At 46.9% G+C, this 19775-nt stretch overlaps 1 protein-coding gene across 1 annotated transcript in view; it reads left to right on the forward strand.

The window, feature by feature from the left end:
- IFT43 (intraflagellar transport 43) overlaps positions 1–19775 on the forward strand; it is a 52678-nt gene that overhangs the window by 11103 nt on the left and 21800 nt on the right. The window contains exons 3-5 of the mRNA XM_005301625.5: positions 5697–5764; positions 18122–18154; positions 18736–18782. Of these exons, the coding sequence (XP_005301682.2) occupies positions 5697–5764; positions 18122–18154; positions 18736–18782 (148 nt within the window). The remainder of the gene's footprint in view (positions 1–5696; positions 5765–18121; positions 18155–18735; positions 18783–19775) is intronic.

Raw genomic sequence — 19775 nt, forward strand, 5'->3', positions numbered from 1 at the left:
AGGAGAGACAGACACTGGGAATCCCATGGGAAATAGTTTTATTAAAAGATTTTTCCACACATTTATTTCATGCTTTGAATGCTTCTATCCTGAGCCCACTAAAGGAGCTGATGGCGGGGTATAGCTGGATAAGAACATTTGCTACCAGTACATAGCCCTAGGGAGGAGCAAGCTGATAAAGGGACTTTTTTGTATATAACCAGGATGGGTGGGAGGGGCATTATTGTGTAGCCTTGGGGTGAGGAGGGACATTGTTCTGTAACCCCAGGGTTGGAAAGGATAAGCCATTGTGGGGAGTGAATTGATGTATAGGTGTGAGGAGAGAGGGAAGGATATAAGCCATCGGAGGGCAGGGCCGGGTGCCATATGCTTCAATGTGTGTACTTTATTGAAAGGACAGAAACATGGGCCTGATTTACGTAGCTGGATATGAGCGTTGTTTTACGGCATGAAGTCCTGACAACTGTTGCACAACATGGGCTGCTGCTGCTTATCCCCTGTGATAGGTGGTAGAGATCTTTTGGGGCCCTAAATGAGTTCCTTGCCATCTTTATGCACCTCTGACCCAATTTTCCTAGTAAAGGGAAGTAAGTGTCTACTAGGATAAAAGGGTCCTGGAGAAGTGAAGGCCCAGTCCTCCAGGGATTTAGGATACTCCTGGGAGACTGATTTGCTAAAGGCACTTTACTGCTTTCTAAGAAAGGTCTTATAAAAGAGAGGGAGGCCCCTAGGGGGTCTGGTAGTGGGGACCACTCTCCATTATCCTAGGAAGCTAGGGGAGTTGGTTTGGGCAGACCAAGAAATCAGGCCTTCCCCATGTCTTGTTCTGTGTGATGGTTGTACAGACTGGTTTCTTTGTGTGTCTGCCCAGAGGCACTGGGGCTATTTGAGTCAGAATTCCTTTGTTTGGTGATAATTAAAAACTAATTCATGAGCCCTCTCTGAGGAGGCAGCTTTTCTTAGCTGTCGAGGAACCTTGGGTGACTTATTGTGGAGACTGAAACTGAAGCCTGGCCCTTCTTTCGCTCCACTCTGTGGTTGTTGTTAAATGAAAACAAGGCATCTACATACAATCCCCCCTGCCACCAGACCTCCACCCCCCCAAAGCTACTGCCTGGGGCAGGGAGCTGGGTCTTGTGCTTCTATCAGATGTTGGGTAGGAGGTATGAAATACATGGGATGGACCACTGCTGACCTGTCGTCATGGCCTCTCAGGTTGGGATTGAGGCCCATGTGCCCTCTGACACACACTGTTGGTGTTGTTTGAGTTCATATTTCCTGCACAGAGTGCTGATGGCTCCCAAGGGGTGTCGTGATGATGAAGGAGAATGAATCCACATCTCCAATCCCTTCTGAGAATCTGTTTATGGGAAGGATCCAGTGCATCCATAACCTGCCTCTGTAACACTAATCATCTCTCTGAAAGGATTGCTTGTTCCTCAAGTTCCAAAGAGAGGCAGTTGAGGTGCTTCCAGCACCCACAAAGCTCCTTTACCTCTGCAGCTGTAGAGGCACAAGATAATAGGAGTCTGGACACACACACCCCGCCCCCTCCCCCAGTTACGTAGGGAGCAGAGGAGAAGCCACCATAGAATTACTTCAGAGTAGCAGCCGTGTTAGTCTGTATCCGCAAAAAGAAGAACAGGAGGACTTGTGGCACCTTAGAGACTAACAAATTTATTAACTCCCACCTGTTTATGCTCTCTGTCTGTGTGTATATATATCTCCTCAATATATGTTCCATTCTATATGCATCCGAAGAAGTGGGCTGTAGTCCACGAAAGCTTATGCTCTAATAAATTTGTTAGTCTCTAAGGTGCCACAAGTCCTCCTGTTCTTCTTTTTTCATAGAATTACTGCTATCTGACAAGGAAGAGGAAGTAACTGAGAATAGTAGTGAGGAATAGGGGTTCACAGCTCCTAGCAAGGTATGACTAATAGGATTCAGGTAATTATGGGGGGGCAGTGAGCAACATGCAATAGATTGTATTTAAACTCTACTGGTGAGGAAGGTCTGGGGAATCCTTAAAAGGCACCATCACAAAGAGACAGTAGACTGAATCCCTGTAGGAAAAAAAAATTAAAGGACCAAGCCATGACCATTGTGCAAAGGACATTTTCCAGGGACTGAAGGTAAGAGAGCTTCTGGAAATGGGTATCAGAACAAGAATATATAATTTAGTTAAAACTTGGAAAGAGCTAAGGGCATCAAGAAAACCGAAGTAGGTTATGTCTGTACTAGAAATGCTATGGCAGCACAGCTGCAGCTGTGCCACTATAGGTAGACAGCGACAGAGAGTCCTGTGGCACCTTTAAGACTAACAGATGTATTGGAGCATAAGCTTTCGTGGGTGAATACCCACTTCGTCAGACGCATGTAATGGAAATTTCCAGAGGCAGGTATAAATATGCAGGCAAGAATCAGTCTGGAGATAACAAGGTTAGTTCAATCAGGGAGGGTGAGGTCCTCTGCTAGCAGTTGAGGTGTGAACATATATTTCTTCTATCACTGTAGTAAGTCCCCCTGTCCAGGAGGCAGTAGCTGGGTTAATGGAAAAATTCTCCTGTTGACCTAACAGTGTCTACACCAGGACTTAGGTCAGCTTAATTATGTTGCAAAGGCTGTGAAATTTTTTGTAGACCCGGACGATGTATTTAAACTGACCTAACCTTTGTAGTGTAAACCAGCCCCTAATTAATGCAGCCAAAGAGGCTAAAGAGAAAAAAGTATTTTATAAGCATGCCAAGAAATGGGAAAAGCTACACTAGAAAGTTGTCCATCAATAAACCAGGGTGACACCAATTGAGAACTGCTGGGAGCTCATCATTTTGAAAGTCCATTCATTTATTTAGGCACCTAACTACGAAGTTAGGGGCACAGAGATCTTGACCACTTTTGGTCATTAAAAATCCTACATCCCACTTCATAAAAATTGGGGTATCTAGGCTGAAATTTGGCCAATACACCAGAACTGTATCCCTAAATTCCATGTGAAGTTTCAACTGGACATCACATTCTTTTTAGTTTTGTCTTGAATTCTTATTTAGGGCTGCTTGGGGCAGCCACATCCATCTCAGAAGTGGCTGTATTTTGGTGATGTGTGACATGATGCTTACATTTTAATTTGTAGGACACTTTGTAATTTTTAGATAAATGATGCTATATAATTAATTAATGATTGCAACAAGAGATGTGGTGGATTCACCCTTACTGGAAAATTTTTAATCAAGATTAGATTTTTTTTTCCTAAAAAATATGAATATTTCAATTAGGCATTTAAGTCCTATGGCCTGAGTTCTACTGGAGGTCAGACTAGATAATCACAGTGGTCCCTTCTGGTCTTAAAACCTATGAATAAATGTATATTATTATTTTAAAAAATGTATATGGTACACTAACCTAGTTATGGTACTTTACAGGCAAATAGACAAAGATACAGCCAATGATCCTCAACTGATTCTTGGCTTGGCCATCACTGTGGCTGAATATTCCTTGTAGGTAGTCCTGAAAGGATTACTGGGTTTATTGCAACAGAAATAAAGGAGCTATGGGAATAGTGGAGGGTTAGTGTTCTGGACATTAAGAGTCACATGGTCTGTGTGTTCAGTGGGGAGAGGTTGTAAGGTGGGTGAAGCAGTGGGGTTAAATCCCAATTACACAGTGAAGTCATGTCTTGGTCATAGACGAGGGCATGTTTTCAGAAGTACCCTCTAAGGTTGGGTGCCTGAGCTGAAGCAACCTTGAACCTGAATGTTGACCTTAATAGTTTGGGATTAAAACCCAAGTACTCTGGGAAACACGATTTGGGGCAGAGGCTGGAGGTATTGGGTCCTCCCCTTGGTTCTGTCCCCTTGACTCTTTGGCAGCATTCATGTAACTCATCAGACACGAGGTGTTTTTGAATGTGCCTGTGCAGAGGCTGTATGTCTGGGGGACATGGGCTGTAGGCTGTCTGTGGGATTGTGTAGAGCTGTGGAGGGATCTGAGCAGGAGGGTCAAGGTTGCATGTATGGGGAAGGACAGTTGTGTGAGGAGATGTAGGGGTGGGGTATGTGTAGGGTTTTTTTTGTATGTGCGCGCGCCCATATGTGGTGTGGTTTTTCCCCCTTTTTTCTGGGCTCGGGAGCACACAAATCATCTGAATTCAAAATGCTCCTTTTTTGGCACTGCAGCCTCTTCTGTAGTTTGGCATCTTAAGAATCTGGGGGAATCGTGTAAAGATCAGAAAACTCCATTCACTTGGGGCCCTGAAGGCTTTGCATTCTGTGACATGGTCATTCCAGTCGACTGAGCTCTGTCCCCTGCGGATGAACCCATATAAGGAGGCCATTTCCTGCACTTCATGTTCCCTGCCTGTCCCTCTGACCTCCCGCGCTCCCTTTGCTGAAGAAAGCCAGTATTTTGGAACTGCAGCTCCCAGCTCATTTCTGTTCCCTGTTTATTTTTGGAGAGTGCCTATTTTTGCTCCTCCCCAGGAGCTATGCAGGGTCATGCCCCCTCCTTACAGCAGGCAGCAGTTGCCCCTGGCAGGCTATGTCCATTTCCCACACTCTCAAACAATACTTCTGCTTCTAGAAACAAACAGAGGAGACCCTCTGCCTCAGGGTTACCACCAGCCTTTCCTCATTGAGAAGCTGGAGACCCTTGGCTGGCCTTGTCGCAGAGTTATCCTCCTCCCGCGCCCCTCACTCTGAGACCAGGAAATCTTCAGTATTCACTCATCCCTTCCCCCTTTCTTAACTAAAGTTCAGGAGAATGTCCCCATTCTGCTACCCCTGCCTAAGGGTTGAAGCTCCCTTGGGGTTACTATGCTGCTCTCCACATTTGGTGCTGTAGTCTTATGAATCTCTCTAGACCACCTGCTTTTTCTGGACAGCGTCCTCTGGGGCTATGAAAATCTGAAATTGTTTGCTCTGCCCTGCCCCATCACACACACTACTGCGTCATGCAAACTGCTAAGGCCTCTGCCATATCAGGTACTTTATACTTCAGTACCCTGGGAGAGGGGAATTGAGCCCAAAGCTGCAGGTGGCATGGGCTGGACACACAGAACAGCGGCCTACTGGCTCCCCTTATGGTCTCAGAAATTCTTATCCCAATCCCTGAGCTACATCCCCACCTGCCTATTGCCATGGCCACACAGCACGTCATAGAAAGGAGCAAGATAATAGGAATAATTATCTTCTAAAAGTCTAATTCAGTCTCCTAATGTGCCTTAGTGTGTCTTGTCCTGTCCGTCTGCCTGTCTTGAACAGAGAGCTCCTCGGGGGTAGGGAATGTGTTAATTTGTTGTGCACTTATGATATGAAACAAAAATGAGTGCAGTTTAACAACACTAAACTGCAGATGCACTCTCCTGGAGAGGGCAGCACCCACAGGCTGGACTGCCACCATACCCGGCATGTTTTGGCTAGGCCGCATCTGAGCCTTGTGTATGTGAACTTGAGACTCAGCTAGGTCCCTGGATACAGTGATGCATCCTGTGTTGTCTCAGACACTTTAAAACCTGCCTGGCAACATTTCTGTTCCTTTGTTTTGTAAAACACTGTTAAAAATAGGACCTCAGTGTTGGACTCAAACTTCTTGCCAGGTAACACTCTGCAGGGGTCAATATGAGTGAATCTAGTGTGAGGTGGTCTGGTTGGAACTGGGTATAACATATCATCTTTCTTGTGTGTCTCTCTTATTCTTAAAGGGCCCCCCACCTAAACCCCCACGCCGGCAAGGAGGCTGGGCAGATGATCCTGTAATGGCACCTTCCAAGTGAGTACCAGCTTCTTTCTTTCTCAGGGTGGGCTTAGGCATAGATTGATTGAACATCATCTTTTAGGGCTTGCTGTCACAACCACTAGGGTTATCTTCCTGAACCTTGTATGCTGCCTCAGTCTCTAATGCTATTGTGAGCCAGCCCTCCAGACCACCCAACCCAGAGTATCCATCCTGCTGGGGGCAGCTGACTGACTCTCCTTATGTGCTACTCCACTCAGGCCTCCAGATCTGTGGGAAACCAGTGACAGCATATCCCTTGCCTGCTGCAGTAATTGGGAAGGGGTGTGTGTGTGGGGGGGAGGGGGAGTTAGGAACATGTCCAGGAAAATACTCTTCCTGGCTGAGCTCTTTCCACAAGAGGATCCCATTGGTGAATAGTGGAGTCCCACTGGCAGCCAGGGCACTCCACAGAAGGAATCAGGATTTTGTGTCCAGACTTGGAGGAAGAGTGAAATTGATCAGTGTTTGTGTGTGTGTTTGGTTGCGGGAATGTACTGTCTAGGAAGAAGTCCTTATGGAGGGATCCCACATTGCTGGGGGTGGTCAGGGATGGAATTCAGGGAAGAGAGAAATCAGGGAAGGAGATGGGACTCAGTACAGCTGGAGAGTCCAGGATGGAAGATGTAGGGACTCTAGAGGAAAGGGGAGATCAGGACATGCCAAGAGATGGGGGATCTGGACTAAGGGCAGGTGGAGTTGAGAGGTGAAAACTTCAGGCAATGCACCAAAGGCTGTAAAGTTAACTGGGCTCTGCCTCACCTGTTGATAGACCTAAAGAGTAGGAAGGGGCCACTTGTATTAGGCCCAGGTAGGATGTCGGGGAGTTGCTTGTATTTCTCAGCACACACCTGAGTGTATCTGCTGGCTTGGTCACCTTACTCTGGGGGCGCTCCAATTTGTGCAAGGACTACATATGCCTCTTCCAGCAGTATGCCGGGTTCATGGGGCCCTAAGGACAGGATGGAGCATTCAAGGATCCCCTTGGCAGGTCCTATATGGCAAAGGTCCCTCAAGGCCTAACTGGACCAAATGAAATAGGTGGCCCTCTCGCCAACAGTGAGCCTACCTGGAAAAAGTAAGTTTCTGGGGATGTTACTGCTTGTTATTAGAAGAACATAGTGATGTGGATCTTCTGGGTTCTGTAGTTTGGAGGAGAGCAGAAGGGAAGTACACAGCCTGAACCCACCAGCTCAGAGGAGTGGGGTGCAGGGCACCTGTATTATTATTTCTCTAGCATTCTGAAGTATGCTGGACACTTCAGAGATTTTATATGGTAGGTTCTTGGCCAGGGAAGCTTCCAGTCTAATTAGACACAAATCTGACAAAGGAGCAGGAGAGAAGATCAAGGGGGATGGTGCATCTCTGTGGGAGACCTGGTTAGCTTGGCATCTCAGGCACCTTCTGGCTTGAGTAACGCTCCAAGACTCAGTGGAAGTGGCCACTTGATGCAAGCCGTTATTGATCAGCATTAAGGGCCACAGAAGAATTTTTTTGACCATTTCTGGTAACTGTCAGTTTTAGGGGCATTATTCTGATTTTTTTTTTTTTAAATCAAAGATGGGAAAGGAGGGGTTTGGATAATCCCCTGTTTTCATTTGTCTTTTCTTTGTGACTCCAGCTGTGGATTCTTCAAACACTGATTTCTCCATCTGTCTCCATTCCTTCCTTCCAAGATGCCACTGCTACTAGAGTTGTTTCTACAACATATCTCATACTAAATTTTGCTTGTGAAGTGTCTGAGTCATAGGCTGATGTCAGACATGTTGCTGCAGCTGGGTTGTCTCTATTTTCCCAAGGCTTATCTATGCACAGCTTTTGTACCAATTTGACTGACTATTTTGGTTTGGAAGGCCATCTAGTTAAATCAGTACAACACGCTTCCCCCCACCTCCTCCCTCACTGTGTGGTTGCGGTTATGCTGTTATTGATGTGCTTACGTTGATACAGCTACTGCCAGTATAAGCACTGATACCAGTTTAATTGTGCCCATGCTAGGAGACTGCATCCTTTAAATATATTGGTTTCTAAACTGGTGGAGTTAAATCAGTGCAAAACCAGCGTGTAGACAAACCCTCAATGACTTTTACTTAGGAAGGGAGGGTTGGAGATGGGACTGTAGTTAGATTTTTCTCTGTCATGTGCAGGTGTATTGCAGATCAGCTAGTCTATGCATCTATTTATGTAATGGCCTTGTAGTTGTTATTCTGTCCCCTGATGCAGCCTCACCTCTTCATTCCAGTTCTGACTATGTTGCCTGTTGCACTGGTAGCCTTGTTGATTTATCTGCAGTGGCACTTAGACTTTTTTCCTGCTACATTACTAGTTTCCAGAGCCTGTCAGTGTGAGCAAGTCACTTGAAATTGTCCTTCCAATGTATGCCCCCTGGCAGTTGTCATGGCAGAATTTCATCTACCATTTTGTTTTCCATTGTTCCTAGTTTTGCTGGATCCTTCTGGAGCCCCTCACAACCCTCTCTGGTCTTGTCTCACCTGGATAACCTATGTCATTAGCATATATCCCACCTTACTCTTGGCTCTGTCTGCCAGATCATTACTACCTCAATCTGTTGCAAGGTGGGGGTAGGTAGCCTGTGGTTCTCTCCATACTCTATTTCATTTAAAAAATACTTTGCATGAATAGGGTCGTTCATCACAAAGGTTCCAAAAGCATCTACAAATCTGTCACTTAATTTCTAGAGGCCACCAAAGTGGCACATTTTACAAATAAGGTTACAAAGAATCAGGCATGAAAAGGTTAATTAGAACTCTCAGTAGCCCCATGAAATAGCTATTCTTATTAGTACCCTCACTTTTATAGATGTGGAAGCTGAGACAAAGAGGTTAAGTGGCAGAGCTGGGACTCTGCTGTAACCATTACAACACTCCTCACTACTATTTGGCATCATCTATTTTTCTTCCAATGGGGTGTCCCTGAAGTTGAACTTCCTCTATATATTTTTAATTTATCTGAAGAGAGAAAGGGAAGAAACAGTTTTTCTTAGTGTCAGCCCCAGTGCTACTTATTCCAGCCCTAGCACTCTGATGACTATATAAGTACCTAGATAGATACTTGGGGCCTAATACTCTGCTATACAAATCAATAGTAATAACATCATCATTTTGCTGTGAATCTGCTCTTCAACCAGCAGAGGGAACCCAAGCTCTGCTATGAGAGCTGTGCTTATGCCCTTGATGGCATCATTGCTGACACTCCTGAAAAACAGTAAATGGTTTATTGCCGTGTTGGCTCATGAGGCAAAGAGGCGGAAAAGTGTTTCCCAATGGAAAAAGCCCAGGCTTCAGGCAAAGAGAATTTGTTTTTGAGCATCCATAAGAATTTTATAAGTGGAAGCATTTATATATATTAAAAAAAAAAGTACTTGCCAGGGTCCCTTTCAATCAAATAACTGCTGTCCTCACCTAAGACACTTTCTTTAGAGTCTCTTCCATTTCTATCTCTGCTAGTCTGTTTCTGCCCTTGCTTTGCTGTAAGGACATTTCCATGAAACCTGGGTCTGTTTCCCTTCATTCTCATCAACCCTTGTGGTTTAGTTCCCACAAGCCTCTCCTCAGCATCTAGTGGTGGTGTTGAACAAATACAGCCACTTCCTGATGAAAGCTGCTTGCGAAGGGACCTTGAAGTCACCCACAGCATGTGCACACATGAATCTGTTGTGCTCTGGTGGACACGGAGGGTCCATGATGGTGGCATTTTGGGAACAGGCGGCCTTAGGAGTAACTGAAGCTGCTTCCTTTGGAGAAATGGTGGCATGTCCTGGAGAGTAGGTGTGGGCAGGGTATGCCCTGGAGCATGGATATGTTGAAATGTCCTGGGGCAGGAGTGGCAATATAATGCCCTGGAGAGTGCATGTGATAGCAGGGAAGCATTGGTGGACATCTGAGAGAGTAGGGGCAGGTGGGATGCACCCTAGAGCATTGCAGTGGTGGTGGCATGACCTGGGTACTGAAGTTGTTTTGGGCTCTGGAGGGTGGGGAGTGGCAGCACTGGGTCCTGGAGCTGGAAGAATGTGATTTATGGGATTAAGGACTTGAATGTATTGAGGGCTCTGGAGATAAGTAAAGTTAAAGCCATCTGTTACAAGAAGATGGGACTTAAAATATGCTCTCTTGTCTGTGTGAAATGGCCCTTGAGAGCCACTGGTTTATAGAACCTCTGGCTGTCCCTGTCTAGCAAGTGGAAATAGTAAAGTGTCTGTGAGGTTCTGCATTTGGGCATGGCAAGGCGGGAGGGTGTCTCATTTCTTCCACCCTCTATTCCCAATACAGTGTTGTTGAAATAAATCTAAGTATGTGCTTCCCTGTGGTGCTGCCATGTTAGGAGCTGAGTAAGGCTCCTGGCTGTGGGGAAGCCTGTAGCAGGTTCCGTCACCGTGTCTCACCGCCACCTGTAGCTGTTCTCAGCAGCGTGGCGAGAGCAGGCAGAGGAGAGCAAGGTGGCCGAGCGAGGGAGCAGAACTTAGAAGGAGAAGGAAGGAAAGGAAGTCTGATTAAGTTTTGTCTTGAAGTGTCTGTTTTTGGGTTTGTCCCTGCATTGATCTGCAAGGGAATGAGGCAAGTAATGGCCCCTTGGGGACCTTCAGGACTTTCCTCTCAATGTCAGCCGTCATTTTCAATCACTCTCTCCCTCCCAGCCATTAATTTTGGCCCAGGATCATGGGGACTTGTCCATCTATCACTCCTAATTGACACTAAATGATCTGTCAGTTTATTGATGAACGGCAGGAGTGGAATTGTCACAATATATTTTACTTTCTAACAACTCCTCCTGACAATTTTACCTTGTCCATCTCACTCTCCTCACATAAATCTCCATTGGCCTCTCGTTCTTTCTCTTGGGCTGTTCTGGTGCCAGCCGCCTCCATGCCATCGGCACGTGTCAAGGACATCAAGATGGCGATACAGCTGTGGTGTGCAGGCCCAGGGTATGTGTGAAGGCTGCTTTTTTTTTTTTTTTTTAAATAGGCTGTATGTTCCGGGAATGCTAACTGGTTCCCGTCCTCTTGTCCCTCTATGTCATTGACAGGATAGTATTCTCCTTGCCTCTAGCAACTGGTGGTTATGTTCAGCCCCAGTAAAAGGCAAAAAACAATGGGCAGAAGAGTCACCCTAAGAGACTCCCAGCAGGGCAGTAACAAGTGGTGAGAGAAATATTTCCCATTTTAATCCAGCATAGTTCTTGGTTACAGTGGGCTTGCCCGTGAAGGGGTGATAATTGGACTTTTGCCCTTTCCTGCTTCTTTGCAATGGGTATTGCTGGCGTGAAATGGGGTGGGGGTTATTTTTTTTTTAAATGTTGTGTTTTCTGTTTGTGTTTTTCTTTATGTTAGACAGGTAGGTCTTCTCTAACCTGTTTTTCCTGATGGACACTGCTTGACTGGAGAACCAGTGCGATTATGGTATCACCTGGTGGAGTTGAGAAGGGAATATCTGAGAAAGATCGAGCATCCTAGTCTCTTCAACTGGGGGCAAAGAAAGCTCTCTCTCTAGTTCTCTGCTTCTCCAAGGAGTTCTCCAGCAAAACTAGAGGACACAAAGACCAGACTTGATGTTCCTGATATAACCTCCCTGCGGCCTGCCACTTCCCGCAGCTCCCATTGGCCGGGAATGGCAAACCGTGGTCACTGGGAGCCGCGGGGGGCCGTGCCTGCGGACTGTCAACCTAAACAAAATGTCTCACGGCCTGCCAGTGGATTACCCTGTTGGGCCGTGTGCCGAAGGTTGCCAACCCCTGGTCTAGAGTGAGGCAGCAGCATATGTGCCCAGAGGCAGAGAAACAGGTGTCTAGGGAACTTCTACTGCACAACTGTAGGTGCCGAGTGAGTTCAGGCACCTATAGGTTAGGTGGCAGCTGAATGGGGCTTTTGTGGATCGTAAGGGTGCCTAAAATGGGATTTAGGTGCCTAAATCTGGGGTTGAGGTGCTTAAGTACCTTTGAGGATCTGCGTTCATGTCTTTTGAGCCAGACAATCTGGCTGGGACAAACATGTTTTCAACATTTTTGTATGGATGCAGGCCAGTTTGATTAGAATTCTTCAAATGTAACCCTTCTCTCTTCTCCCTGTGATTAATCCACTCTGTTAAAATAAAATGTATCTCTGAACATCACATCTTCCCCTTTTCTTCTTTTCTTTTCTTATATATATATATATATATATATATATATATATATATATATATATATATATTTTTTTGGCAAGAGGGCAGCTTGAAGCAGTTTTGGTTAGAGGTGATTCATAAAAGAGAAGTGGCTTAGATGTGCCAGGAAATACGTTAATATGCAGACTGAACCCTCCCCGCAAGTCTGCAAATGCTCCTGCCCTGCGCGCACACACACCCTACCTCTACCTACCCTTGTACCTCTCCAGTGGTGAAAGTCAGGTGGAAAAATAAACTATCTGGCAGCCTTCTGCTCTCCCAATCTTTTTTTTTTCTTTTTTCCATTTGGGAAGCATGGCATTTGGGGACACTTTCTCTCTCTCCCTCTCTCTCTCAAGGCTATGAGGATTGCAGCGCCACCTGCGGAGAGACTTGGTGCAGTCCGATCTGTTTGTTTCTGCAAGATGTCTGGTCCTCCCCAATAACAGCATTATTTCTGAAAGTAGCTCCTCTGAGAGAAAGGTGGCACATGTTCATGGAGATGTATCTGATATGGTGCCGTTGTGATGTTACTGTTCTCCAGGGAGGGAACTGAGCAAAGAAAAATCAAGTGTGGTTATTAGGGCAAGTCCCCCAAGGAAAAGAGTAGCAGCCCCTTTAAAACTATGCTCGACAGAACCCTGGAGAATAGACATAGGGACCAATCCTGCGCTGGCCAGGGGTGAGGACCAGAGCCTTTCTATCAGAGCTGTGTTGCTTGCAGATCTGTGAGGGAGATCAGCATCTTATCTAACATCCTTTCATGGTGGGATGCCTGTCTCTTAGGCCTCTCCTTGCTTTCATCCTCCCATTGCAGCTAGATGTGCTCACTGCATGATGCGCAGCCTGAGATGACACAGCTGTTGGCACTGCTGGGAGCTCTGCAAGTTGCACATCTGCCTCACCCAGGTACTTGCCTTAGCTACGTTCTCAGCCCAAGGTTGGGTTTGGATGCAGCTGCTCACATAATTGGCATGTGGGGCTTCTAGATCTGTCATCACACTAAGCCATGTCATAGCCTTTTTGTAAGCAAACAATGAAAGTAAGCAAGAGCACAAACAGGAGCCTCAAGGTAAGAGAGAGGCGTGTGTCCTCTCCAGACAGGTTATACTGCTTTTGTTTTTGCACATGCTCTGTCACTCTCTGTCTCCACCCGCCCTTCAATAAGCACCAGCATACTTCTCCTGTTCCTTTGTCCCATGAGCCCTCTGCCTAGAGTTTCACCTTGAGCCAGACAGGGAATGTTATTGCAGGTGTGGCCAGCAGGGGGCAAACTTTACACGGGAATAGGCACACCTTCCAGTGCAACTTGAGTCTTGCCCCTGGAATAGAGCCTGCCAGCATTTTGACAAGGCTGGCTCACTTGTTCAGATCTCCTTGGAGTGCTATAGAGAATATGTGCAGATAGAAGCTGAGTGCAACATAGCTGTGACATGAGTGGGGAGCAGTCTGGGGAGGGTGTTTGCTGGGTCCCCAGTGGAGGGAGGGTTGGTCACCAGATATCTTGTTGCATTGGTGCTGCGATTTCCCTGCCCAGGAAGCGCTGTCCTGTGGGGATGAGCGGAAGGGTCCGTGCTCTCAGTGCAGGAGGGGAGAAGGCAGAATTGATTTTCCAACAAAAGTGCCTCTGAGCATCAGCCTTTCAGTGTAACTTCTGCTCTTACCCACCTTCACAGCTTTGTGCCTGAGACCCATAGAGGTTACAGCATAGGGGCAGTTTGGCCCCAGATCAGAATATTGATGTCTCTTCATTCCTCATCCCTGCTGCTAGCCGCTAGTGCTGGTTTCATCTTTAAGTGATGGGAGGACAGATCTATTGGATGTTGAGGCACCTGGGGCTGCGACCCTGCACACGGCCCAAGCCTTGCAAAATGACCATGGCAAACAAATCCGCCCAGGCCCAAGCTCTGCCTGCCCACTCTTTCCTGTAAAGCTGGTGGAAACTTCCAGCAAACCATATTTTACTTGCCCATCAAATTCGTACCCTGGCCACCTGCCCCCAATCATCCCCAGCAGCCTTTCCCATCAGATTCAGATCCGTTCTTTCCTGAACGATGCCTTAATATACCTGACAGGTCACCATAATCGCTTCCTTTATTCTTACTTGGCTACCCCACCCTCCTGCCTCCTCATGCTAGGATTACAATGTCTTCCTATGGTCCCTGTGTGCTGAGAGGTCACAGGCTGACCTCTGGTGCTCAGCTGTAGCTCAGGGACATGCTGTCCTGTGGCACAGAAGTGTAACGAGGGCCCTCCATGAGCTGTGGACATTAAAAGATTTCAAGGACATTTCCCCCCATTCATCCCAGTTATGTCCCCGGCTAAAATAGGTTAACGGTGTCTAATTAACCACTGAACATTGTCATGCTGCATAAAGATAGCATCCTTGCTGTTCTCTGAGCCCTGCTACTTTATCTCCATTTAGATCTCCGTGGTATTCTATTAAATGAGAGAGAAACAGTTTAACAGAGATGATGTCTACATTAGAACTGCCTTTCACCCTTCAGCACATAACTTGTAAGAGGTTCCACAGCAACTCAGACACAGTTCCATGGGGGTTGAGAGTCACCCGCTCGCCCAATCCCTTGGAGACAGAGGGGTTCTTGCAGGTGATATAGAATGGCTTGGGATAACGAGATATTTACTGAATAGGAGCAGATTTGTCTCCCCTTCCACAACAGGTGGATGGGACAGGAGGTAGATGGGATGCAGGAGTGTGTAATAAGGGGATCTCAGAACTGTAATGCAGCCCTGCCTCCACTTTCTCTTCTATCAACTCCCCTGAAACTAAGGCTAGGGATTGATAGCTGTTCAGAGCTGGAGAGAATATTCCAGGGATAGTGAGTGAATGTGGAAGTAGTAGCAGCTCCTAATGTGAAGGAGTTTGAGCTGAGCTGGCCAGATGACTAGGCCAGCCCATGCCCTGGTGTCCCTGGGAAGGAATTGGTTTGATCAGGAAAAGTTAGAGGGGGAGAGGATGAAGATGCGGGTGTCCAGGTGCCACAGCATTGAGCAACGTCTAAATTTACCTAGCTGGACAGATAGAAATGTTGGGAGCTGGTGATTTGTGGTGGTTTAATACTCCTGAATGAGACCTAGTTCTGTCTAAATGTTGCCTCACTTGCATTGTTCTGAGTGTCTTTATCTGAATGAGTGAATCTATGGTTACCAATTCTGTATGTGTTTAATGCCTTCCTTGTGCCATGCTTGTTGCTGGAGTGAGGGGAGCTGGTAAGTGCAGATTTCTCAGTGCAGGAAGCTGCTGGGAATGCAAGATTAAAGATATCGGAATCCTCCCCAAACATGGTTGGCATGCTTAAACCCAAAGCTTGTAATTTCTCTGCCTTAGCTCATCCATGGAAGGCTGTGTTCTTGTGGTTGATAAGGAGGATGTTGTGCACCCAGAGCATTACATTTTAAGAAGGATGAAATGCTTGTCCCAGCCTGATGCAATTGGCATTGAGGCAGAACCTGTTTTCAGGAGGAGGCACTCCACAGCACCTAAAACAGAAAGATCAAATGCAAATTGCATGTGTGGCTTCCAATGGCAGCTGGAGAGCTAAAAGACAAATAGGGATAGTTTCCCTGTGTTTGCTAAGCCTCTGGTGCCAACAGGTCTGGAGGTGGGTCATCCTCTGACAAGGATCCTTGAATTGGCAACATGCTTCCCCTACTGCTCCAGCAGAGCCTGTGATTTTTATTTTTTTTAACCTCTGTAGGCCACAGTGGAAGGTTTGTCTTTTCTCTCCGGCTTTTCCTGAGGTGGCAAATGTGGGTTATGTATTTGGATAGGTCCAGTTTTGTTTTTACACATAAATAATAATAAAAGCATCACATTAGCACCCAGAGGGCCCATTGTGTGGGCACTGTACAAACATCCCCTGTCCCATAGACGGTCAATGCTTTGGGGCAGAGGCTGATTTTGTGTTGCCTGTTTGTATAGTGCCTAGCCCAATGGGGCCATAATTTCTGAATGCAGTCACCAGGTGCTATCACAGTACAAAGAATAAATAATAATGGTGCCTGATCTCTTTCTTCTGTCAATGTAGCAAGAGACCGTTGTGATGGGCATGTTTTATATAATTTCAAAAAATGCCCTTAGCTCCATTCCAAGCCCCTCCTCCACTCTTCTATGCGAGGAGGTGGTCGAGTCTTGTGCATTTTCACCCACTTAATTTTCTTGCAGCCCTAAACCCTTGTTTGGGTGTTTGGAACCCACCCTGTTATCCTGGGTGTGGTTTTTTTTTTTTTTTGTTGTTTTTTGTTTTTTTAATTGGCATCTGGTGCTTTATGTATTTAGCCCTACAAGTCCCTCTCTACAAACTGTTGTTTGTCTGCTTCTCCTGGCAGGTGCAAGGGTTTGTGGTGATTCAGTGACGTGATAAGAGGTTAAATGAGCTAGGTCTGTGTTGAGTGGCTGAGGGGACGGAATAGCTCTGTACAAGGATCTGAAGAGTAAATCCCAAGGCCATGAAAAGGCTGTAACCAGGAGTAATGGGATGAAGCTAAGGAAAGTTTAGAATGAATATCCACAACATTTTCCTGCTGTCTGAGGCTGTGGTATTGTCTCCCACAGGCAAGAGATAGAAAGGCCCCTTGCTTGGGATGTTTAATCCTCGCGTGGGCAAAGCCCTGGAAGATAGGCTGGAGGGAGCCTAGCCAGAGGAGATGGATAAAATGGGACATAATTCACCTCTACTTTCTCAGATTCTTCCCTCTGAATTCAAATCCTCTAGTCTGAGCTGCTGATGGGCCCTCTGGGCTGATTCCTCGCTCTTTTTGTGTTAGCAGGGGGAAGGTTGTATGTATTGGTGCATTGTCCATCTCCATCCCTCTCCCTGTAGGCAGTCACCTCTCCACCAAGAGGGCTGTCCTCTAAATGCTATAATCCCGTTGCATTGACTGGCTGCCCTTGGTAAAGACCAAGTTCAAGTCTTACTTAAGTTGCTGCAACTCTGGTCACATCAATGGAATTGCACCCAGTTGCTTTGGGCCCAAAGTCTCCAATTCAGCTGCAGTTCTCTCTAATGTCTCTCCGAGTGAAAGCTCCAGCAATGGTGGGGGCAGCCACCCTTCCTCTCCATCTCTCTCAGACAATAACCTTCTCTCAGCTTCCTCTTCTCAGAGATGGGAATCCTGTGTCCCCTGCTCCCCACCCTCACAGGGGCAGATTAGGCACTCAGGGATAGAGGCGGCTCAGGACCTGTTAGAATGGAGAGCTAGGTGGTTGAAGGGAGAAGCCTTTCCCATCTCACTGACTTACTTTGATGGGGAAAGTGCGAGGGAATGGAAGTGACCGCTGCTTTGTGGTGCTTCTTGGGAGGGGGTGCATGGGAGAAGAAAGCTCCACGTATCCCTTGTCACAGTGCCCTGAGCCCAGGAAGAGGGGAGAATATTTATTCCCAGCGCACAGAGTTAAAACTTCATTCTGCAAAATGGCCAAAGCAATCAGCGAGTGATGGAGTATCTGCTAAAAAGAAACCTGGCATTTAATTAACTTCTCAAAGTGCTGGTTCAGCAACCTCCATGTTTTACATTTTGAATATTGAACAAGCATCCCTAATCGGAACTGAATTACTTCTGGGCTTGCTGGGGTGGAGAGCGAGAGAGCTGCCATTTGCCTGCGCCTCCCCCCCACGTTATTATTATGAACTCCTGTTAACTCAGCCGGATCGGCCCTGATTTGCTGCAGCGACAGCATTTCTGACCTGAACTTGCCAAGGCCTGGGTGAGGCCCCTGGCCTAGAAAGGCAACTAGACAATATTTGTCTATGGCGGAGGACAGGAGGAACCTATTGGTCTCTCAGGGATGTAGCCCTGGAACTAACATAACTTATTTTGCTCCAGTCCCTTATGTACTGGCGTTTGCCCTTGAGTAGGGGAAGCTTTGCCTGCAGCTCATGGGCAATGGGGACAAAAGAATTGAGGAGAAACTCAAAGAACAGTGAGTGCTCTTGCTGGTGTTTTGCCAAGCTGCCTCTCTGGACCAAATTAACTCTAATTTAACTCTGTGTGCAGTGGGCCAGCACCCACCTGCGTGCACTTTTCAAAGGTGAGGCCTGTTGTATTGTGCATGAAGTCACTTATGTCGCCAGGGATGCGTGGAGGCTGCTTTGCAGAATAAGAACAATGATTGAAAGATGTGTGTCTGTCTCACCCTATAGCCCTTTCTCAGCGTGGGCCTCTTGTCTTACAGATCAGGACGGAAAACTGCAGAAGAAGTAGAAGAGTAAGTTCTCCTTGTTGCTAATGAAAGATTTGATTCTCTTCTGTTATGGGCCCCTAATTCCCAGTGGGAGTGTTGTGTAGTAGGGCATGTGAATGTGGGCACTGGATTTTGGATCTTGCCATGCTCAGCTTCAGGGATGTGAAGCCTTCCTGAAGGCACGTGATATGCCCATTGTCCTGAGGGAGGGGGCTGGTAATCTGACTTCTTGTTTCCCTAGAGCCAGTGCATGTAGTTGCTCTGTCACTCCATGAGGACAGAAAAAGACAAGAATTTTGGTGAAAAGTATTTCTTTTCTCAGCTGCCCTGGCCCCTGAATCCTCAGGTCCTGCTGTCCATAGAATCCAGGGGTTATGCTCTGTGTTCTGAAGAGTCCTTCCAGGTGGCTGCAGAATGAAGCCTTGTGGGAGAGGAGATGAACTGAGAAAATGTGCTTGCTCTTCCCAAGTGTTCTGCAACACAGGAAAACTGGGGAACTCCTGCCTTAGATTCTGGTGGGGACTGCAGCCCCCAGGCGGAGAGAGGGGACATGAGAATAAACGCTTCTGTCTTTGAAATTATTTTCGTATTGTGCTTTGTCGTAGTCATCGCCTCAGGCAGCAGAGCCTGGAGGGATCAGACGATGGAGGAGGTAAGACTTCATCTTCTTAACTGCTAGGAAAAAAAAAAGGCCTGTGCTCTCTAGGGTTCTCCAGAAGCATGGGCAGAATTGTCCTGAAAGAAGCAACAGGAGAGTGTGTCACCTTTGTGAGAGATGCTGGGGTAAAGATCTCATTGACTCCAGAGCTGGAGAAGGTGTGATGGAGATCAGTAGGGACAGTACTCTAGGGAAAGAGGACCAGGGAGGTTACCCATGGACTTAGCCTTGGTCTTGAATAATGTAGAAATGATAAATGATAAAATACTTTTGGTAAGATGGAGAGATTCTAGAACATGTTTGAGGCTGGAAGGCCAGTAGATGGTCAGGGGAAGTGAAAAGAGTCACAAGTCGGTCCCCCATGTCAAATGGTGATAAGCTCCACTGCCAAATCCTTCCTGGGTTAACACACTCCCTCTTGTGCCCATTCAGGACTAGCACTTCTGACACCCTCCTGTGTGCCCCATACCCTGCTCTCCTCAGCTGTCAAGTCTTTTACCTCTCTCTATGACCATATGAATGAAGACTTCATGGAATTCTTCATGGAATCCCCTAATCTGGGATTGTGTGTGTATGTGGGCTCAGGACATGCACCAGTGAATTACCCCTTTCCAGCAGTGTACTGGCTGCTGTGAGGTACCCCAGAGTTTTGGGCAGGCTCTAGCTCTGCTGGACCTTATAGTTAGTGTAGCCTGCTCCTCCAGCACTGGGCAATTGTGTTATCAGCCAAGAGAAATAGCTGCAAAAATCCACAAGACCGAGTCCTAGACGGACATTAACCCCATATACCAAGAGGCCTGGCAGGCACGGACACTCACCCATGGTTCCTAGGAGCTACATCAAACTGTTTAGGGTTACCATATTTCCACAAACAAAAAAGAGGACACTGGGGGGGGGGAAAGCCCCGCCCTAGCCCTGCCCCATCCACTCCCTCCCACTTCCCACCCCCTGACTGCTCCCCTCAGAACCCCAACCCCCCCTGCTTCT

The sequence above is a fragment of the Chrysemys picta genome, chromosome 4, assembly GCF_011386835.1.
Source record: "Chrysemys picta bellii isolate R12L10 chromosome 4, ASM1138683v2, whole genome shotgun sequence".
Taxonomy (NCBI): Eukaryota; Metazoa; Chordata; order Testudines; family Emydidae; genus Chrysemys; species Chrysemys picta.